A 24,133-nucleotide genomic window follows, 5' to 3' on the forward strand; every position below is an offset into this window, starting at 1 on the left:
TGTGATTGCTGGCAGCCAATCAGGGAAATAGGATGAGTAGATGGATAGTTGGAATTCACCTTTCTTTATACTTAATTTTTTAACAACTTTTCACCAGTAACAAATGCAAAATGGAATTTAAGAATCCACAATAAACAGCAGTCAAACACTTTCCTAGATATTTTTAACATTTTTGGCAAGACATTCAGAATTTTATTTTGTATGCAGATAATCTATCCTGCAGTATTCTTGTTTTGTCTAGCCCCATTTGGATGTAGTTGAAGGAAAAAATAAAAGTGTTATATCAGCTTTCTGACAAAGATGATTTCAGGTTGGGGGGTGAACGGGGTGAGGAAACATATGACGCAACCTTACAAATGTTACTATTTGTATTTAAACTATAAGAACTACTGTGAAGTTGGAGAAGTCCTGCAAACCTTTCTCCTGGGAAGCCCTTTTTCTCAAACTGTTCATATGAATTCCCAGGCAAAAACTATGGTAAACTGGAATTACGTTTGAGAGTACAGTAATTTAAGATAAATACATTCCAGGGATGTTATACTTGTCCCAAAACCAAACATTCTAAATCCTGGAAATTCAGAGTGAAGGTTAAACTTAAAAGAAATCCAAACACATTAAGGGATAGAAATTCAGAATTAGGCTACGTCTACACTACAAAGTTAAGTCAATTTAAGTTACGCCAACGTTCATCCACCACTGTAAGTAAACCACTGCTGCACATCCACCCACGCATTTTGTGATGGCGGAGCACATCCATAGTGGGTGCTCTTGCATTGACACAGAGAGCAGTACACTGTGGGTAGCTATCCCACTGTGCAACTTGCCGCCATCTGCCATTGGGTGTTCTGAGACAGGTTTGCAGTGCTTCATGGGTGTGGATTCAGCATCCCATGATGCATTTTTCTCCATCTCATCATTCCACAGGCTTCGTGGAACATTTAGTGACACTTTTCAATAGACCCTGTAAACTGTGCTCCTGCCCCCTATCAGAAAGCATGACTCCTGCACTACTCTCCAGTACTGCGATGAGCATTATGAATACAAAACAACTGATCCTGCAGTTTTTTATGAGCTGTGAATCTGATGACGACAATGTGGTGTCTGTTCTGCTGTGTGTACCATGAACAGAAACAAGACTGGCAGAGGCCCTGGGGGTTTTTCACCTTCCTCTGCAGCGTGGGGTATGGGTCACTTGCTGGAGGATTCTCTGCACCTTGAAGTCTTTAAACCACAAGTTGAGGATTTCAATAGCTCAGACATAGGTTAGGGGTTTGATACAGGAGTGGGTGGGTGAGATTCTGTGGCCTGCAATGTGCAGGATGTCAGACTAGACAATCCTAATGGTCCCTTCTGACCTTAAAGTCTATGATTCCCTTAATTTAAGATTGCTGCTAGCATTCACAGAGCAGCTGCACATGGCGGACTGTCGGTTCTGTGCATGAAAAATAAGCACTGAATGGTGGGGTCACATCGTTATGCAGGTATGGGCAGGTATGCAGTAGCTGCAGAAATTTAGAATGTGCTCCTAGAGCTTGTCCCTGCCCTCCAGCACAAGGACACCAAAATGAGAGCTGCCCTCATGGTGGAGAAGTGACTGGCAATTGTTGTGTGGAAGCTGGCAACGCCAGGCTGCTACTGCATCAGTTGTTAATCAGTCTGGAGTGGGGAATTCCACAATGGGGGTTGCTGTGATGCAAGTGTGCAGGACCATTCATCACCTCCTGCTTTGAAGGACTTTTCTGGGCAATGTGTATGAAATAGTGGATGGTTTTGCGGCAATGGGATTCCCTAACTGTGGTGTAGAAATAGATGGAATGCATATCCCCATTTTGGCCCAGACCACCTTGTGATGGAATACATTAATAGGAAGGGCTACTTTTCTATGGTATTGCAAGCACTGGTGCAGCACCATCAACGTGGGCTGGTCAGGGAAGGTGCATGATGCACACATCTTCACGAACACTGGCCTGTACAGAAAGCTGCAAACAGGGACTTTCTTTCCAAACCAGAGGAGTCCCATTGGGGATGTGGAAATGCTAATAGTGATCCTTGCAGACCCAGCCTATCCCTTGCAACTGTGGCTCATGAAGACTTACACTGGCAACCTTAGCAAAGAGCACTTCAACAACAGGCTCAGCAGGTATAGGATGACTACTGAATGTGCCTTTGGCCATTTAAAGAGATATTGGCGCTGCCTTCTGGCAGGTTAGACCTCAATGAAGAAAACGTTTCCATGGTCATAGCAGCCTGCTGTGCTCTACATAACATTTGTGAAGCCAAAGGGAGAAGTTTCCACAGGGGTGGAGCACTGAGATAGATCGGCTGGCTGTTGCTTTTGAGCAGCCAAATTCCAGGGCTGTTAGAGGGGCTCAACGGGGAGCTATTTGAATCAGAGAGGCTTTAAAGGTGCATTTTGACAATGAACCACAGTAATGTGGGTTTCTGTAATGCATTGAGCCAAGCATTGTTTTCTTGCACTGAAGTATGAACCCTGTAATGACTTCACTGCGTGCAATAATTTAACAATGCAAATGCACCAATTGGCACAGTCTATGAATTTCAGCAGTAACCACTGTATGTAGGAGACAAAGATTCACTCACTTTCTATAATTATTTTTTTATTAAACACCGATGCAAACATTTCTATCTTCTGGAAGGAACATGAAAATCAAGAGCACATTTGCCAATGAGGCTCTCACAGCTGAGTAGGTCCAGCTGTCATTGTGAAACATCTCCACTAGTGTGGAGAGCCTGGGGCACCGCGACAACCCTGGAACATGCAAGGAATGTGGGAGTGAGGGAGAGGACATGGAAAGCAGCTCTGTAGGGCTGCAGGGAAGGCGAGCACGGATGCTTGCAGTTCACAGTCAGGGACCTCAGCATGTCTGTTTGATCCTTGAGCAGCTTTATCGTCTGCTCCTGCCTATTTCCTATCCTGACTATCCATTTGCAGATTTTAATTGATAGTCTGTCCACGCTCTCTGCTTGCAATCCAAAGCACCTGAGGATTGCAACACCTTCTGAAACATGTCTTCTTTACTCCTCTTGTTTCATCTCCTTATCAGAGGGAGCCACTCAGACAGTGTGCAGGACGAGACCCTCAAGGGCACATCTGCATATGCTGAAGAAACAACAGACCGAGGCACTTTTATTGTGAGTGCACTCACACACTTGATCCAAACAAGTTAGAAACACAACTTTCTCACTTTCCCGTGGCGTACGCACAACAGATGGGAACCCCAGCCATGGTGAGTTTGGCCTGGGGAGCAGGGGAGATGAGGTTTCAGAGGGGTATCACTACAAGCCCCTAGGGCTACTACTGATATAACGCTGTCCTCGGGAGCCAAAAAATCTTACTGCGTTACAGGTGAAACCGCGTTACATCGAACTTGCTTTGATCCGCCGGAGTGTGCAGCCCCACCCCCCGAGCACTGCTTTACCACGTTACATCCACATTCATGTTATATCAGGTCGTGTTATATCGGGGTAGAGATTTATTCTGAATAGTGGCACCGTTTTCCACAGGTGGGGGTGATAGCAGTAGATATCTCACTCCTGACAGTAACCGAGGATGCAAGTGTGAAATTCCTGCATGAGTGCAGCTGCCGACCAGATCTGTGTGCTGCTCGCTTATATGCTCCTATGGTGCCTGCAAAAGTGGCAACATTTCCTACCGCGGGGGAAGAAACAGGGCAGCCCTCCCAAGAAACTTCAGGAAAGTTTCCTAGAGATCTCTATGGAGGATTTCCGGGGCATGCACAAGCAATCTGCCTGTAGGTATTCCTGTGGCTTGCATGGAGCTGTGACTGCACAGCCTCCTCCTCCCCACAGAACCAGCAGATCCAAACCTCCGGGCAAGAGCGCATTTGCTGCAGGGACTCAGCATCGTGAGCTGGGCAGATGCTATGTGAGCTGTCCACACCAAGCAAACAGGAAGAGCAATTTAAAAAATTCCCCGGGCTTTAATGAGGGAGGGGCACAAGCCTGTGTACCTGGCTGTGGGCAAACAAGTTCAACCTGGTGACCAGAGTTGTCACAACTGGCATTGTGGGACACCTCCTGGAGGCCACTTAGGGCGACATAAGCAATGCAGTGTCTACACTGACACTGTGTCACTTTAACTACATCATCTTAAGCACTATACCTTTATTATGTCGGAGTAGCAGGAGAGTTGAATCAGCAGAAGGAGCATTGCAGTCTTTACACGTCCATAGTTAGGTCGACATAAGCTGTCTTATATTGACTTAACGTTGCAGTACAATTGCCAAGCAATTAAAAAATTAATTGCAATTATTCACACTATAAAACATTAGAATATTTTTCTACATTTTAAAATATATTGATTTCAATTACAACACAGAATACAAAGTGTACAGTGCTCACTTTATATTTTTTATTACAAATATCTGCACTGTAAAAAAAGAAATAGTATATTTCAATTCACCTAATAAAAGTACTGTAGTGTAATCTCTATCACAAAAGATGAACTTACAAATGTAGAATTATGTACAAAAAATAACTGCATTAAAAAATAAAACAGTGTAAAACTTTAGAGCCTACAAGTCCACACAGTCTTACTTAAGACAATTGCTCAGACAAACAAGTTTGTTTACAATTTGCAGGAGATAATGCTGCCCTCTTCCTGTTTACAATGTCACCTGACAGTGAGAACAGATGTTCGCATGGCGCTGTTGTAGCCGGCATCACAAGATATTTATGTGCCAGATGCGCTAAAGATTCATATGTCCCTTCATGCTTAAAACCACCATTCCAGAGGACATGCTTCCATGCTGATGACAAATTCTGCTCGAAAATTATCCAAAGCAGAGTGGACTGATGCATGTTCATTTTCATCTTCTGAGTCAGATGCCACCAGCAGAAGGTTGATTTTCTTTTTTGGTGCTTCGGGTTCTGTAGTTTCCGCATTGGAGTGTTGCTCTTTTAAGACATCTGAAAGCATTCTCCACACCTCGTCCCTCTCAGATTTTGGAAGGCACTTCAGATTCTTAAACCTTGGGTTGAGTGCTGTATCTATCCTTAGAAATCTCACATTGGCACCTTCTTTGCATTTTGTCAAATCTGCTGTGAAAGTGTTGGCAGAATGTGGGTAAAACAGAACAGGAGACATACGATTCTCCCCCAAGGAATTCAGTCACAAATGTAATTAACGCATTTTTATGAGCATTATCAGCATAGAAGCATGTCCTCTGGAATGGTAGCCAAAGCATGAAGGGGCACATGAATGTTTAGCATATGTGGCACGTAAATACCTTGTAACACCAGCTACAAAAATGCAATGTGAATGCCTGTTCTCACTTTCAGGTGACAATGTAAATAAGAGAGTCAGCAGTATCTTCCGTAAATGTAAACAAACATGTTTGTCTTAGCGATTCGCTGAACAAGAAGTAGGACTGAGTGGACTTTTAAGCTTTATAGTTTTACATTGTTTTGTTTTTGAGTGCAGTTATGTAACAAAAAAAACTACATTTGTAAGTTACATTTCATGATAAAGAGATTGCACTACCGTATTTATATGAGGTGAATTGAAAAATACAATTTCTTTTATAATTTTTATAGTGCAAGTATTTGTAATAAAAAATAATGTAAAGTGAGCACTGTACACTTTGTATTGTGTTGTAATAGAAATCAATGTATTTGAAAATGTAGAAAAACATCCAAAAATATTTAATAAAATTCAATTAGTAATCAATTAGCGATTAATTGTGATAATTTTTTATTGCAGTTAATTTTTAAGTTAATCATGTGAGTTAAAGCAATTAATTGACAGCCCTACTTTATAGTGTAAACAAGCCCTTAGAACACACAAACAAACTTCATTCTTCCCTATAGGACAGCATGAAATAACCCTATAACTGTGAACAAAGCATTCAGTATTTGGAGCCCTAGATTAGAACACAGATTTTTGAAGAGATTAGAAGTTTCCTTTCCCTCCTCACTGTAGTTCAGAATTAAAGTTGATTGGGTGCTTAACTGTGCATTTCCATATCATAAAATGTTTGGATTTCTTTTTAATTTAACCTTAACTCTGAATTTCCTGAGTTTAAAATGCTAGGAAATTGGGGATAACTTGGGGATAATTACAGCATCACTGTAATGAATTTTGCCCTAAATTACTGATATGCACTTTCATCTTAACATAGTTTTTGTCTGGGAATTTTATTATTTTGTTTTTTAAATTGAAAACTTCATTCTTGAATAGTGTAAACAAGAAACCCAAAGAGAATGATACCATGTGATATTACTAATTATTTGAAGATATGAAGTATCAGCCTTAAATCTTCTTTTTATTTTTACTTTGATTACAAGTTTGAACAGTAGGGTGTTGCTGCTTTTTGCCAAGTGCCACCAAGCAGTCAGAGCATAGTTGACAGTTAAGCTGGGTTTACAGCTGCTTAGTTTCAGAACAGCAAATCAAGGCAGCTGGAGTGCATACTCCAGTTTCCTTCTACCTCCTGTCCTCCAAATTTCTCCTGCCTTTTGCAACTTCCTAGATTCCCTGCCAATACACACCTTTTCCCCCCCACATTCCCCTGAATACAAACACTCCAACTTCCCCTTCTTCCTGCATTCTCTTACACATATGCACCCCATCTTCCCTTTCCCACCTCATACATTCCCCTGTACATACATGGTGTACACACACACTCACTTCTTAGTATCTCCCTCCCTCCTGATCTCTATGTTGAGAATATACGATGCAACAGGTAGCTTATGAAAATAAATATTTAAAATAGTCATTGGTTGCCATTATTTTTCATGTCTGAAGGTTTATCTGTCAGTAGAGGCTGTTGATTAAAATCTCCTTCCAAAGAAATTCACAAGATTTGTCTCTTTGCTGACTTCATAGTTTAAGTTTCCCATCCTCTACTTGCCTCCCTGGATCACACCGTCAAAGAGGAGTCGTCGTTTTTTAAACATGTAATTCAGATAGACCAATAATTATAGTGCATCCCCCTTAATTCATTCAATTTACAGTATCACTATGGACTCCATGGTTTAATATTGAATAAAAGAAACATTATTTCTACTAATTCGATTGGTTCAGCCTTTTTTCCCCACTAGGTAAACCCCAAATCTCAATATATAGTTCTCTAAATTGATTCTCCAGTAGTTTAATCCTTCGATCATGGTCCCAGTTATATTTTGTAACCATGCTTTCAAAATATTTCAGCTTAGCTGCCATTTTATGCTAACGGTGCATTGCTTCCTTCCAGATGGTTTAGTGCAGGGGCGGGCAAACTTTTTGGCCTGAGGGCCGCATCGGGTTTCGTAAATTGTATGGAGGGCCGGTTAGGGGAGGGGGTCATGGCCCAGCCCCCACCTCCTATCTACCACCCCCCCCCGGCCAGGACTCCTGCCCCATCCAACTGCCCCATTCCCTGATGGTCCCTCTGGGACCCCTGCCCCATCCACACACACCTGCTCCCTGTCCCCTGACTGCCCCTGGGCCCCTGCCGCCCCATCCAACCCCTCCTCTCATTCCTGACGGCCCTCCCGGGACCCCTGCCCCATCCACACCCCTTCTCCCTGTCCCCAACTGCCCCCAGAACCCCTGCCCCTCACTGCCCCCTGCCACCCCACCCAACCCCCCTCCTTCCTGACTACCCCCCGGGACCCCTGCCCCCATTCAACCCCCTGTTCCCCCCAACCCCTATCCACACCCCCGCCCCCTGACCACCACCCCGGACTCTCCTGCCCTCTATCCAACCCACCCTGCTCCCTGCCTCCTTACCGTGCTGCCTGGAGCACCAGTGGCTGGCAGTGTTACAGCCGCGCCACCCGGCTGGAGCCGGGACATGCCACCACCGCCACCGCGCAGCTCAGAGCACTGGGTCAGGCCGGGCTCTGCAGCTGCACTGCCCAAGGAGCTCACAGCAGAGCCTTGTGCCGGCTCCGGCAGTGGAGCGAGCGAGCGAGCTGAGGCTGTGGGCGAGGGGACTGGCTCCATCTAGTGTTGAAACTGAGAAGTGCAACAGAGTTGAGCTCAAGCACCATGTGCGGGCCATATTCAATTATATTTTCAGAATTTGCTGCGGGCCAATAAAAACTGACCCGCGGGCCGCAGTTGGCCCGCGGGCCGTAGTTTGGACACCCCTGGTTTAGGGCATATATCAAGAACCACATCCTCACTAAAATTCATAATTTTTTTGAGGACATTTCTATTTTGCTTCAAAATGAAAACAACCAGTAGTGAAGACCATCACTTTATATGTGGAGGAAGTCCAGCAACTCTAAGCCAGACCTCTGAATTTGATGGTATACAGAGGACTAAGATTTAATCTTAACTCTCTGACAATCCACATGCAAAAAAAAAATTTGTCCCTTTGGTATAACAACTGCCCTCTTTGCAAATCTTGACATTTGGAAAAAACTTCTCTATACTTCTCTCTTTTCATCCTGCAATATTTTTACATCACCATTTTCTGTCATTTAAAATATATATTGTCCATCATCTGATGTTTTCAAATACTATAGAGTATTTTAGGATACAATTTGTATGGGTAAAATTTGTATTTCTAGATTTTTGTACTACTAATGCCTCTGTATACTCACAATATGTTAATAAATTCAGTTTGGAATTTTGGAATATAGTCACTAAAATCTCCCAGGCTGAAGTGCACAAGTAATAGCACCTATGCTCCTTTTATCCATTTCCCTTGCCTCAGAACTGCCTTTAAAAAAAAAACAAAAAACAAAAAAAAACTACACACATAGGCAGGAGGCTATGGTTTACCATTGGCATCTCAAACATTACAGAGCAATGACAGCAGTCGTTTGAACAGAAGTGTTTTAGCAATCTGCAGTTCTCACTTTCACTAAGGGGCCCACTTTTAGAATATTTTTTTCCCCACTGCTAACATTCCATGAGATTCAGTTGAGCTTTCATGGATTTATTTTCTTAAGATCTTTGCAGTTGCTAAATCATTAACACCATCCATCACTTCTAAGGACTCTGTCCCACTCAAGGTCCAGGCATACTCTTACTCCTGTATGAAGTCCCACTGAATTGGGACTAAGGCACAGATTCTACACTTAAGTATGTGCTTAACGTTACACACTTGAATAAGTGTTTGCAGGATAAGGATCTAAGTTATTAACTTCCCCTTCAGGTACAGCATGAGACAATCCTACATGAGAAACTGTGGCCTGCAGTAAGTCAGATCTTTGCAACATGATCTCATTACTTCAAGATGCTATATCAAACAGCTTTTGCAGATTTATGACTATGCTAACACCTCAAAGGGGTCCTGTGCAATTAGGGTTGCTACCTTTCTAATTGCTGGTAACTGGACCCCCACTATCCCACCCGTGCTCCGCCTCTTCCCCTCACTCTTGCTCTGTCTCTTCCCTCAAAGCCCCACCTCTGCTCTGCCTCTTCCCACAAGGCCCAGCCCCAGTTGCCCCACCCCATCTCCCCCCGTCGCTCCCTGGATCGTCTCAATGAGCCTGGCTGCAGGTAGGAGGCAGCCCCAGCTGACCAGGGCCTGGCATGGGTTAATGACCCAGGGTCTCCCCCTGCCCTGCGGTAACTGGACTTTTGGTTCAGGTGCCATTTAGGGTTGCCAGGTCCCCAAAAACTGAAACCAAAAACCAGACTATCTGGGTAAAAATTGGACAGGTGGCAACCCACTGAGCAATTATGAAGCAATCTTGATCACAAAAGGCTTAACTTGAAAGGTCTTCTGGTTAAAAATACTGTTTCCATCTCAGCACTGTAACTAAATATAAACATTTTCAAACTTATGACGCCTTACATAATTTTACGTTATTTGGACATTAACAAAAAAACTAGCAAAGCCCCACTCCATACACCATTTCACGTGCATAAAAGCATAATTTGTTTAATTCTTTTTTAAAACCAACTGCTCCTGTTAATCATCTTGATACTTTATTCCATCTAATAAGTGTTCTCCGATAAAAATCCATCCAAGTGCCTCTAGTGCCCAAACCTTCCTAACATGAATCCCATTGTTCCTATATTGCATCCTAGCTCAAATATCTTTGAAGAACCTACTGGATTTATTTCAGAGTTCTTTATAATGCATCACATTCAGCAGCTTTGATTGGCTGTCTTTCCCCCAAAGGTGGGAGAATAAGAAAGGATAGTCAGATGGAGATTTCCCTGAAGACTAATGGTTTTCCCAATGATGTGCAAAGGTAGTGAAAACTGAGTTTAAGGAGTAAAAACAGATTTGACAGGTCTGCCGGGAGATTTGCTTCACTAAAGAACACAGTTCTGGATAGTTATAATTGATTACAATAAGGACCAATTATCCTAGCTTCTTCCAAAGCTCTGGAAAAAATTACTTCATGGTATATATGTGTTATCCTTATATATGATAAATCTAATCTCAAACTTAGGCTAACTATACAAACTAGGTCATATCAATCGACTTATAGGCAGCACACTTAATTTTTTTACCATTTGAAAGCTTTTACTGGTTCTAGTGCTATTTTCTACTATATCTGTACAGGAAATCTTTCTAAAATCAGTAGAATATTTGAAAAACAGGAGAAAATATTTGGGTGCACATAGAATACATGCAAGTCTCCTTAATAAGTATGCATCTACTCAAAAATCAGTGCAATGCTAAAATGCATTTATAATTTTCAAAATGATCTCTAAGTATAAACACACAATGTAAGCAAATTTAGAAATAAATCAAATAACTTTTACTAAGGTAGGATCAAAATAGGGAAAGAACAAGTCAAAAATTCCTTAGAAAAATTAGATGTGTTCAAATCACCAGGGCCTGATGAAATGCATCCCAGATACTTAAGGAGCTGACTGAGGACATATCTGAGCCATTAGCAATTATCTTTGAAAAGTCATGGAAAATGGGAGATATTCCAGAAGACTGGAAAAGGGAAAATATAGTGCCCATCTATAAAAAGGGAAATAAGGACAACCCAAGGAATTACAGACCAGTCAGCTTAACTTCTGTCCCCATAAAGATAATGGTGCATATAATTAAGCAATCAATTTGCAAACACATATAAGATAATAATCATAGAATATCAGGGTTGGAAGGGACCTCAACCCCCTGTTCAAAGCAGGACCAATCCCCAACTAAATTATCCCAGCCAGGGCTTTGTCAAGTCTGACCTTAAAAACCTCTAAGGGAAGAGATTCCACCACCTCCCTAGGTAATCCAGTGCTTCACCACCCTCCTAGAGAAAAAGTTTTTCCTAATATCCAACCTAAACCTCCACTGAAACTTCAGATCATTACTGCTTATTCTGCCATCTGGTACCACTGAGAACAGTCTAGATCCATCCTCTTTGGAACCTCCTTTCAGGCACTTGAAAGCAGCTATCAAATTCCCCCCCGCCACCATTCTTCTCTTCTGCAGACTAAATAATCCCAGTTCCCTCAGCCTTTCCTCATAAGCCATGTGCTCCAGCCCCCTAATCATTTTTGTTGCCCTCCACTGGACTCTTTCCAATTTTTCCACATCTTTCTTGTAGTGTGGGGCCCAAAACTGGACACAGTACTCCAAATGAGGACTCATCAATGCTTCAATCTGCTGGCAATACTCCTACTTATACAGCCCAAAATGTCGTTAGCCTTCTTGGCAACAAGGGCACAATGTTGACTCATATCCAGCTTCTCATGCACTGTAACCCCTAGGTCCTTTTCTGCAGAACTGCTGCCTAGCCACTCGACCCATAGCCTGTAGCAGTGCATTGGATTGTTCCGTCCTTGTCCTTGTTGAACCTCATCAGATTTCTTTTGGCCCAATCCTCTAATTTGTCTAGGTCTTTCTGTATCCTATCCCAATCCTCCAGCGTATCTACCACTCCTCCCAAATTAGTGTCGTCTGCAAACTTGCTGAGGGTGCAATCTACGCCATCCTCTAGATCATTAATAAAGATATTGAACAAAACCAGCCCCAAGACCGACCTTTGGGGTACTCCACTTGACACCCGCTGCCAGCTAGACATGAAGCCATTGATCACTACCCGTTGAGCTCAATCATCCAGCCCATTCCTTAACTTGCTGGCAAGAATACTGTGGGAGACTGTATCAAACGCTTTGCTAACGTCAAGGAATAACATGTCCACTGCTTTCCCCTCAGCCACAGAGCCAGTTATCTCGTCACAGAAGGCAATTAGGTTAGTCAGGCATGACTTGCCCTTAGTTAATCCATGCTGACTGTTCCTGATCACTTTCCTCTCCTCTAAGTGCTTCAGAATTGATTCCTTTAGGACCTGCTCCATGATTTATCCAGGGACTGAGGTGAGGCTAACTGGCCTGTAGTTCCCCGGATCCTCCTCCTTCCCTTTTTTAAAGATGGACACTACATTAGCCTTTTTCCAGTCATCCAGGACCTCCCCCGATCACCATGAGTTTTCAAAGATAATGGCCAATGTCTCTGCAATCACATCAGCCAACTCCTTTAGCACTCTCGTGTGCCGTGCATCCAGACCCATGGACTTGTGCTCGTCCAGTTTTTCTAAATAGTCCCCAACTTCTTTCTCCACAGAGGGATCATCACCTCCTCCTCATGATGTGCTGCCTTGTGCGATAGTCTGGAGCTGACCTTGTTCGTGAAGACAGAGGCAAAAAAAGCATTGAGTACATTAGCTTTTTCTCTATCACTAGGTTGCCTCCCTCATTCAGCAAGGGGCCCACACTTTCTTTGACTTTCTTCTTGTTGCTAACATACCTGGAGAAACCCTTTTTGTTACTCTTAACATCCCTTGATAGCTGGAACTCCAAGTGTGATTTGGCCTTCCTGATTTCACTCCTGCATGCCTGAGCAATATTTTTATACTCCTCCCTGGTCATCTGTCCAATCTTCCACTTCTTGTAAGCTTCTTTTTTGTGTTGAAGATCAGCAAGGATTTCACTGTTAAGCCAGGCTGGTCGCCTGCCATATTTACTACTCTTTCTACACATCAGGATGGTTTGTTACTGCAGCTTCAATAAGGATTCTTTAAAATAAAGCCAGCTTTCCTGGACTCCTTTCCCCCTCATGTTATTCTCCCAGGGGATCCTGCCCATCAGTTCCCTGAGGGAGTCAAAGTCTGCTTCTCTGAAGTCCAAGGTCTGTATTCTGCTGCTCTCCTTTCTTCCTTGTGTCAGGATCCTGAACTAGACCACTCCCAGGTTCCCATCCACTTTTGCTTCCCCTACTACAGTAAAGACCTGTTTACGCGCGAATCCACTTAACGCGCAGTAGCGCCATGCTTCCCAGGGCCTCCCAGTGCTACCTATTTAAGACGCGAGACTCGTTAACACGTGCTACAGGAACTTGCTGTGTAGCGCTACAGATTTGCTCACTAACTCACTGACACAGAAATCGACAGGAAGTGTGGAGGGGAAACGTGTGGTGCGTCTTTACCACCGATGGGGGGGGGGAGGGAGCAGCAAAGTTAAAGCGCTGCCATGGCAAAGGACCCGGCAGGACTTTACGGTCCCTGATCCTTTGCCCCCCCTCAGACACCAACGGGCAGCGGTGGGGGAAAAAGGAGCAGCTGCCCTGGGGCCGGCGATTTAAAAGGTCCCAGGGCTCTGGATGCCGCTATCGCAGCAGCAGTGTCCAGAGCCCCGGGACCTTTTAAATCGCCACGGGAACCCCGGGGGGCGTGGACCAGGCAGCCTGGAAGGGCTGGCTAGGGAATGCTGACTCCTAGCCCCTTCCCTTCCACCTGAGGCCGTGCCCCTTCCAGGGGCCAGAGCTGCCGCCGCCCCGTACCAGTAAGTGTCCTGAGTCACTTTCACCCCTGTGTAGTAATAATAATGTTTTTATCAGATGACACATTTCAATTTATATTCTTGCAAAGCACCATTAACAGATAGGCCTGCAGTATTTGGGATGTTATGAATACATATGTAATCCTAGATAATTATACATGTATATATAGATATCTTAGATATTTCAGCAAGGCCCTCTTAACCCGTGGTCCGTTAACACGTGGTCATGATGGCTTGACTCCCAACATTCGCATGTAAACGGGTCTGTACTGTAATTCTTCCCTGTTTCTGAGCAGCAGGTCAAGAAGAGCTCTGCCCCTAGTTGGTTCCTCCAGCATTTGCACCAGGAAATTGTCTCCTACACTGGATTGTCTGTGCACTGCTGTATTGCTCTCCCAGAAAATATCGGGGTGATTGAAGTACCCCATGAGAACCAGGGTTTGTGATCTAGTAACCTCTGTTAGTTGCCTGAAGAAAGCCTTGTACACCTCATCCCCCTGGTCTGGTGGTCTATGAGGTGATAAATAACAGTCAGCATGGATTTGTCAAGAACAAATCGTGTCAAACCAACCTAATAGCTTTCTTTGACTGGGTAACAAGAATGTAGAGGCGGGGAGCGGTAGACGTGGTAAATCTTGACTTTAGTAAACCTTTTGATACTTTCTCGCATAACCTTCTCAAACAAACTAGGGAAATACAACCTATACGGAGCTACTATAAGGTGGGTGCATAACTGGTTGGAAAATCATTCCCAGAGAGTAGTTACCAAGGACAAGGAATTTGTGCCTTGGGGAAGTTTTTAACTTAAGCTGGTGAAATATAAGCTTAGGGGGTCTTTCATGCAGGTCCCCACATCTGTACCCCACAGTTCAGAGTGGGGAGGGAACCCTGACAGCTCTACTCTGTGCTGATTAGACCTCAACTGGAGTATTGTGTCCAGTTCTGGGCGCCACATTTCAGGAAAGATGTGGACAAATTGGAGAAAGACCAGTGAAGAGCAAGTGATTAAAGGTCTAGAAAACATGACCTGAGAGGGAAGATTGTTTAGTCTGGAAAAGAGAGGACTGAGAGGGGACATGGTAACAGTTTTCAAGTACATAAAAGGTTGTTACAAGGAGGAGAGAGAAAAATTGTTCTTCTTAACCTCTGAGGATAGGACAAGAAGCAATTGGCTTAAACTGCAGCAAGGGCAGTTTAGGTTGGACATTAGGAAAAACTTCCTAACTGTCAGAGTGGTTAAGCACTGGAATAAATTGCCTAGGGAGGTTGTGGAATCTCCATCATTGGAGATTTTTAAGAGCAGGTTGGACAAACACCTGTCAGGGATGGTCTAGATAATATTTAGTCCTGCCTTAAGTACAGGGGAATGAACTAGATGACCTCTCGAGGCCCCTTCCAGTTCTATGATTCTAAGACTAAAACAGTAAACAATGTTTAACTGTTTTCAGTTCAACTTTCCTTTTTTCTTTCCACATGAATCTCTAGGGGCTCAAATATTCTGCAATGCAAAACAAATTAAATAAAAGATTTACAAAATTCTATGTAAAAACATTTCAAAGAAAGCCAAAAGAATAACAAAAGGTATTTTTCTAATTAACATTCTAAATAGATTTTAAAGTACAAGTATATTTAGTGGATCTTGCTGACTTCTAAGATGAATAATGATTAGTAATAATCTAATGTAAGGTTTGTCATGCTATCCCAAAAAGATCAGTTTAAACATATTTTCCCTTTCATTATTTCTAGCAATAAGAAAAAAAAGCTTGTGCCCCTTCGAATAAAATATTTTGCCTGCTGTAAGGCAACTTTTAAGAAAAGGTAGAAGGAAGAAATCAAATGAGAGAGCTAAAAGATCAATGAACAGGCTACAGATTTTTTATCAAGAAAATCTTCTTTCATATTTCAATATAAATTGCAATCTGTTTGTTCATTCTGTCTATACAATCTTCAAATCCCAGTGTTTCAATCCTACAATAAATTATTTTTTATGTACTAGTAAATAGCTGAATTGGCATTACCTTCTTTTCTTCCTGTAATACTATTACTTCATGATACCGTGGGACATAGGGTTCATATTTTTTCTTGTCTTCCTTTTTGATGTTGACATTCCAATAATGCAGTGCACTTTCCCTTTAGAAAGTTTAAAGAGAGATTTATGACTCTCCAGTTTTAAATGCCTGAACATGTAAATACGCCTAGTGAAAGCCTTTTGTCCTTTGACTATATAACAAACAGCTGCTGTTTGTAATATTTAATGAAAGCCAGGATTACTCACTAATGGAAGGGTATAAACATATTGTACAATTACACTATAAACCTGCAGAAGCCACACAAATCATGTTTCACTAATTTTGGTGTGTTACTTTTTCATATTCAAAACTATGTAGTCATTATCACAGGTTGAGTCTCGCAACAATGCAAAGGAGAAAAAGCTAAAAATCAAAGCCAGACAAGTTAGGGTTTCTGTCCTATTAGATGTATGTGCATTGAAAAGCAAAGCCTCAAGTGACTTATAAGGTTCTTACAGTATTAAATCTACAGTTAAAGTAACTAATACTGTAATGTATTTATAACCTATTTATCTGCCTATTTATAGCACAAACATTTAAAATACTGAGAGGCTCTTGAATTTTATAGTGGCAATGCTCAGAAGAGAACTCCTTTATAATTTAAATATAGAGAGGCACAGATTTCAAGGAGAGGCCCTTTAAAAAGATAAAATTATTTCTATTGGTTACTTAAAATGTCATCCTCTTGCCTGGCATTCCAAGAGACCTACAGAAGGCTGAAAAAGAATTAAATCATGACAGATACTCGACTAGCAGATTAACACCAATCAACCTGTAGCTAAGGAATGTTAAAATTAGCTGTAAATATTTATCTCTACCACTTCCTAATCAATTCACCATTTCTTCAAGCATCAGTTTTAAAATTTAAAATTCTGTGGCAGATATCATTACCTGGCCCTTATTCAGCAGATCATTTAAGCACAAGTTTAATTTTAAGTACATTCTAAAATTCTAAAAACACAGGCCACGATTCAAGAAAACAATGAAGTACATGCTTAAGTCCATCAAGCATTAAAGTTCACTCTTTATAGAATTAAAATTTAAGCCTACCTGCAGAGAATGCTAAACATTAGACCACTTAGACAAATTCTGCTGTCAAAGCCCATCCACAAATACTGACTGCCATCAGTGTGAACTGAATATGCATATCTTGGGTTAGTTTCTGGCCCCGTAAGTACCAGATAGAAGCTTGAATTTTTTTTTACCCTCTAAGAGACTTAGGAGCCTACAGCATGGTCTACACTTAAAAACTAGATCAACCTAGCTACCTTGCTCAGGGCTGTGAAAAATTTCACACTCTGTGCAACATACTTTGATCGACAATTTCTGGTGTAGACATAGTTACATCAGCGGATTAATTCTTCCACTGTCCTAATTACAGCCCCTCAGAGAAGAGGGATTAACTACACTGATGGAAAGTCCCTTTCATTAATCTATGAAGTGTCTACTCTAGAGTGGTACTGTGGTAGAGCTGCAACACCATAGCTGTGCCACTGTAGTATAGACATACTTAGTCCCATTTTCAAAACTGATTTAGGCACTTAAGGCCAGATTTACAAATGTATTTTGATATCTAAAGATGCATATAGGCACCAAAGTGCCTATGCAGGTTAGGCACCTAAATACCATTGAAAGTCATTTTTAAATTAAGGGCTAATATACAAACCCTTCTTTTTCATATGCCAGGAGATAAAGGACTTAAGCAGTTGCTCAGTTACAACACAGTAAAGGAGCAGGTACATATTCATTTTTTATATAGCAGAATAGACAGTTAGTGAGAGCCTAATAAGTGGAGTAAGACTGAAAGAATCTTTACCCTGCTCTGAACATGGCTACTGACATATTACACTAGTCAGGCGTGAGTATCACTATAATATATTTCTCATCCATTGTCCTGTAGTGTGCAGGTTTCCTATCGTTTAGAATTCAAAGTTTTAGTCATAGCACACAAGAGCTTCTGAAGGAAGTTTATACTTTTGCAATCATTGACTATCCTGCTTGTCACTAAAACAAACCTTTTAAATTTTATTTTCATTGCTCCTGGACAATAAGCAACATAGACAATTCTTAATGTGAATTTCCCAAGTAAATAAGTGGAATTGTCTGGGTAGGTGGCATTGTTTGGCAATCTTAACTGTGTATTTCCATACTTTAAGCTGTGCCCCTCAATTTTTAATAATTATTAGCTTGGGATGGATAACCAATTCTTTTGTATAATACAAGTCAAACTAAATAATTATGTCATTGAAATTAATTTGAAGACTACCTCTTTTTGGAATTAATAGACAAGGTAAAAAATGGCATATTGTTACTTACTGAGTTGTGTCATACTCTCCAGGTCCAGGCCCTGCTTGAGCCTTAAATTCACTACGTTTTCCTGTTAAATTACCAAAATGTACTCCTTTATACTTCATGGCAGAATACGTACCATTCTGAAAAATAAAGATAAAGACATTTTACAGTTTGTGGGCCAAATTTTCTACCCCTGATCTCTAACACACATAAACTTAAAAATATAGACAGATCTGTTTCCCAAGTATGATTCAAATGTTGTTATACTGCATCTTGGTTTGTGTACATCTGAACTGATCATAAAAATTCCAGAAAAACTTGTTTTTGTCTAAATCTGCCGACTTATCGAAAACAAACATTTTGTGGAAACAGTTCTATTACAACAAAACGTCTGATGGCCCCAAGGGATGTTTCCTGCCTGCTTGCCCACCTGGCTCCTCGGCACCCTGCTAAGCCAGAAGCCTCAGAGCTTGGGATCGCCAGCTCCCCTTCAGCTCACCAGGTGGGCTACTAAGGACCCAAGGCTTCCCAGGCTCCCCATCAGCCTACCAGGCTGATTGCCATGGAGCTGGAGACTATGGAAGTGAGGACTGAATTTGACATAATTCCTATCAGTTTCATTTCTTAGTAGGTGGTGTGAAACTGACCAGACTCTCATTCGGGGGGGCAGCTGGAAATCCCAGGGAGTACAGTTCATTTTGGAAACACCATGTTTTGGTGGAATATTGTGAATCTCAGTACCATGATCATGTTTTCTCCAAATTGGGAGAAAAATATTTCTGAGGAACCAAAATTCAGTTTCCCCGCCAGCTCTAGTGCACATAGATAAATCTGCAAGTAGTATTTCTAAATCCACATCTCTCCTAAAATGACCATATTTATTTCTGTATTTACTCAAGCCAGTGCCCTCATTTTAGCTTTCACATACAGAATAGCTCCCTAGTCAGACCTTGACACATCAGGTAAACGGTCTGTAGCTTTCTCAGAGACACATCCATAATTGATGTGAAAAAGCAGGTGCCCATTAGCAGTTCCCCTCCAAAATATATGGACTAATAACCCCATGTAACACAAAATACGAAAAGGACAAATATGCCAAAACTTAGATGCAGCATTCTGCATCAAGTAATAAGCTTTAGCCCTCCATGCCACTCATCCATTTTCTGTCCAATTATACCATGTATATGCAGCCACACACTCATCACTCTAGCAGTCAAATGCATGTCCTCTCATATAACACTCAGTGGACTTCAGATAAGGTAGACAAGAAGAGACAGGTCCCTTAATGAAGGGCATGTCAAACAATTTAAATTTCATCTTCATGTCACATCGTTCTGCCCCACTATCCATTCATGTTATGCTCCTATTTCAAATTTGTGCCTAGGTCATTGGTAACATTAATAATTTACGCACGGGTCATGAGTCTTAAATGCCTGGAGAAAATATGTACAGCTGTGGAAAAACTCACCAACTTTGGTTCACAGAGTGTTTGTGCAAACCTTGTATTTGGTTTGGTTGTTAACACCTGAGTTTTGCATTCAGATGTACTCAAATATTTGAAGTAAAGCTCAGTCAAGACCCCTGAATTTCACCCAATTTCATGTCAAACATTTAAAAGGACAAACATTAAGGAATAACTAGGAACAGAGGCTGCAATTTATAAAGGGGTTTGAGAAAGTCGGGTATGAAATTCAATAGGAGTTGGACACCTGACCATAAAGTACCTTTGAAAATCCCAAACAAAAAATATAAAGTTTTTTACAACAATTCCAGAAACTTAAAACCAGAACCAGAATGAATGTAACTTCTTTCTCAAAAACATGATGGGTCAGTGATCCTTGGATACACATTACTGGTATACAAGACAGATAAATAAGGTTACAGTGGAAAAGGTGGTATATTAGGCAGATATGTAGCAGTGCCTCTAGTCAAGGATGACATAAGCCCATTTTCAGCTGCTTAAAATAGTGCTAAACAACCATTCAGGCTGAAATTTCCCATGCCTGGTCTTTGAGTTTTTTAAAACTTTTGGCAAAAACAGTTCAGCAATTTTTAAGAACCAAGTTAGAGAAAAATACCGGTAGGTAGCTTTCCCTATATTGAAAAATCATTGTTTCTTTGAAGAACTCTAATTCTTCCACGGTTTGGAATAGGCACTTTAACATCAAGAGGAAATCAGTCCTGGAGTCAGAGAGGTGCCTTTTGCTCTCCCCAAGAAAATCCACCCAGAACTTTTTGACTTAAAAACCTCTAAAAATCATCATCTTCACTTATGAGTAAGTGTTTTTAGAGGTTTGCTGCTAGAATTTTCAGACATGCACTGAGCATGCCCCAGCCCCACATAATACCTACATGCTCATGCCCCAAGTATGCTCTCATGCCCCACTTGGGTTTCTTTGTAGCAGGCACAGAGCTGGAACTTCAGATGGAACACATGCACAAGAGCATCCCTTTCCCTCTGGCGTAGGGGAAGAAGTCTTTTCTATACTTCAGCCAAGCACCTTCCAATGGCTGGTGTTCATAATTATGTAAACTTACTATTAAGCAAGGCCTCAGACTTAGAAGGTAAGCAAATGTTCTTCTCGTTTTACAGAGAGGAGACATAACAGCTTGTACAAGAACACATCTAGCATCCCTGGGACTAGAACCCTGACTCCAATATGGCTCCAAGTCCCATCCGTTTAAGTGACACTGCATTTGAGAATGAATATTACAAATCTGTATGCTTGGCTATCTGAAACTACTAGATCACACTCCCTTCCAAAACCAGGAATCTAACCAAGGAATCTTGATTCCCAAAGTTCTGATGTCTAGAAAATAGATGTGTAAGTCACAGACAAAATGTGCTGAGCCTCCCTCTAATGACTGGTCCACACAGAGGATAACAGCCTATTACTGCTATCAATTACTCTCATAATATAAGTGGTAGAGATCTGTCCTGTGAATCTTGCGATCCTGAATTCAAACCTTGCTGATGACCCATGAGTAAGTCATTATTATTCCATGATGCAAAGAGTTTTTTCCAGCTTCCTTTTCAAAAAAATATAGTAAATGACATTTAAAAATGACATGAAAAAGAAGATTAAAGTTGTAAAGTCACATCTTCAAAAAAAGTTAGCAGAATCAGGGTCGTCCTTGCAACCTTCTGAGTGTATGCATTATGGTACAGTGTTTAGTTACAGGACCACATTCTTTTCTACATGACCTCTGCCTTATCCAGTTCAAAGGGTGGAGAGTGAATGAGGCAGAGGGTTGCAAGAAGTATTGTGTTTCAGGCACTGAACTATGACCTACAACAGCTGGGCTCTATTACTCAATCTGTCATAGACATCCCATGTGATGCTGGGCAAGACTCATAACGCATATGCTTACAACACCATTGGAGAATACTGTTACTCTCATCTACCTGAAAACATGCACACTCCTACTACCACTTGCCCAGAGAATAAAACAAAACCTTGCTAAATAACCAAAAGAAGGAGCAGAACATGGAATGCATATTTAAAGGTTTCATCTTCCCTATATAGTAATTCACCTAACAAATACAGTGCAGCATATATTTTCACACATTAATCCAGACCTGTAAATCAGCCAAGCACCTTCCAGTGACTGGTGTTCATAATTATGTAAACTTACTATTAAGCAAGGCCTCAGACTTAAAAGTTAAGCAAATATTCTCCTCATTTAACAGCTTGTTCAAGAACACATCTAGCATCCCTGGGACTAGAACCCTGACTCCAATATGGCTCCAAGTCCCATCTGTTTAAGTGACACTGCATTTGAGAATGAATATTAAATCTGTATGCTTGGCTATCTGAAACTACTAGATAATCCAGACATGTTCTGTGTGTGTATGTATACATATATATCTTCCTACTGTATTTTCCACTGCATGCATTCGATGAAGTGGGCTGTAGCCCACGATATCTTATGCTCAAATAAATTTGTTAGTCTAACGTGCCACAAATACTTCTGTTCATTTTGCACACTCATCAGTATAATCCATAAATGGTTTCCACGTGTTTTCAAATAGATCTCCCTTCCTTGCATATGAAAAAAATCATTATCCCAAGAGATGCAATCTGAATAAGGCTAACCGTCCATTCAACATCTGTTGTGGGTGCTCTGTCTTTCCAATATCTTAAAAATTATTCTCTTTGCCACCATTAATGGACTCTGCGTCTAGGATGCCGTCCTTGGTGAAATGTTAGTCCAAGCACATATACTGTTTAGTACGAACAAAGTTTGATTAGCAAAAGTCCTTGTTCAGAAGGATGATCGTTTTCCCTGTCATCTTTTCCCAATATGCATATGACTTCACAGATCTGAAAACACAGGGATAAAATGTCGAACATAGTTCTGACTCCTTTGTCAAAAATGTATAACTCCTGGACCAATTCTACCCATTTTCAGGGATGCCCGCTACAGATTAAAGTTCAAATGCTTATAAATTTTACATAAAATTTTGTCAACTATTACAAAACTAAGAAACCAAAATATTTTCCTTTCTTGTATACCTCTACCTCACTTTCACTGCCTATGACTGGCATAAGATGCCACTATTATATATAGAGAATCATTATATAAAATAGATTATTGGTGAGCACTACATCTAATTTTCGCAGTTAACAGGGCTTTAGCACCATCAGGTGGCTTCTGTCAGGCACCATTTACTATTGTTCTAATTTACTGCCACAACTGTAAATAATGCCATTGTTCAGATCTGGCTAGAGCTGACTTCATTTAATTGGAAAAGATTAGGGCCAGATCATCCTGTGGGGATCTGTGCATGGAGCAGAACCTTCCCACAGCAGGAAAAGTCCGGTCCATTTGAACCACTCTGGCTAGGTGTCAGAGGACCCCCAAAGTTTGATAGCCCTAAACTCCAACATATTGTCCATGCTCTGTGGAGACATTGGGTGAGAATGGCCTCACATCAGTCAGTCTTAATTTTTTTGACCACTTAATGGGTGAAGTATAAATGTCCTTCAAATGGAATCCTGTCCAGAAGAACAGGTGCTGTGAAAATAGCAAGGTTGTGGGGTATGAACAACGGACATTTTAAAAAAATACTCAGAGCTATAGCAAGGATATCAAGGCCCATTAGGAAGGAAAATTGACACAAGTAGACTGTCATGTTACTAGGACATCATTTCATTCATATGTTTTTGCTTTTCTCTCAAGAGAAGCAATACCTGGCAAGCAAATAACTTCATACACTGCAAGAGTATCTGGCCTATATTTAAATTCTATTCAGAAGTATATATTAAGGACACATTTGTATTGAAATTGTTATATCCTGAATGTCCCTGAAGTATATACAAAGTCCTTTTGTTATCCTATAAATAAAATGGATGGCGTGTTTAATGATAGTGGTATTGAAAATCATATAAAAATAAAAAATTAAGAGACATTAAAAAGTTACAGCAGGGATTCTCCTACTTCATACAAAGCTTACTTTAAAAACTCTGGCTTATTCCACTGTAGTTAATGAGAGTTTTATAACTGATTTAAATAAGGCATGATTTCACCCTATATTTAAAAATTATCTTCCATGAAAAATTGAAAAGGACACTAAATTAAAAATATTTTCTATGCATTTTTAAAATTCAAACACACTGCATGATTAATGGGAAAATTATTTGTCTTGCTCCCTTACTAATTTATTTTTAGCATATATTATGTAAAGAACTAATAGTGGTAGGAAGGAAAACTAATCGGATATGTATTAATAAAAAAAATGTCTTAAGCAACCTGTGCTCAGTACTTAATAACTATCTTATCCCAACTTCAAAATATTGCTATAAATGCCTTTAGTAATGCTTTATACAGTAAAATGTTTAAGACATATGATTCGATCAGTGAGCAATTTTAGAATTGCTTTATTTAGTTTACAGAAGCTCAAAATAATATTCATATTTGTGCTTTACACACATGCTTAAGTGCCATCTTGAATTGGGCCTTAGTTTGCTAATTACTGGAAATTGAGTATATAAGGAACAGATGTATTTTCATTTATTATATATCATTTATTCAGCACTCAGAAGTG

The 24,133-nt window shown here is 40.9% G+C and overlaps 1 protein-coding gene across 8 annotated transcripts in view; it reads right to left on the reverse strand.

Annotated features, from left to right (window-relative positions):
* Window positions 1-24,133, reverse strand: part of STPG2 (sperm tail PG-rich repeat containing 2) — a 397,910-nt gene that overhangs the window by 347,736 nt on the left and 26,041 nt on the right. For all 8 annotated transcript variants that reach the window (XM_045017500.1, XM_045017505.1, XM_045017503.1 and 5 more), the window contains 2 exons: window positions 18,109-18,224; window positions 15,742-15,853 (listed from right to left, as the gene is read on the reverse strand). In XM_045017500.1, coding sequence (XP_044873435.1) covers window positions 15,742-15,853; window positions 18,109-18,224 — 228 coding nt within the window. The remainder of the gene's footprint in view (window positions 1-15,741; window positions 15,854-18,108; window positions 18,225-24,133) is intronic.

Source organism: Mauremys mutica, chromosome 5 (assembly GCF_020497125.1).
Source record: "Mauremys mutica isolate MM-2020 ecotype Southern chromosome 5, ASM2049712v1, whole genome shotgun sequence".
Taxonomy (NCBI): domain Eukaryota; kingdom Metazoa; phylum Chordata; order Testudines; family Geoemydidae; genus Mauremys; species Mauremys mutica.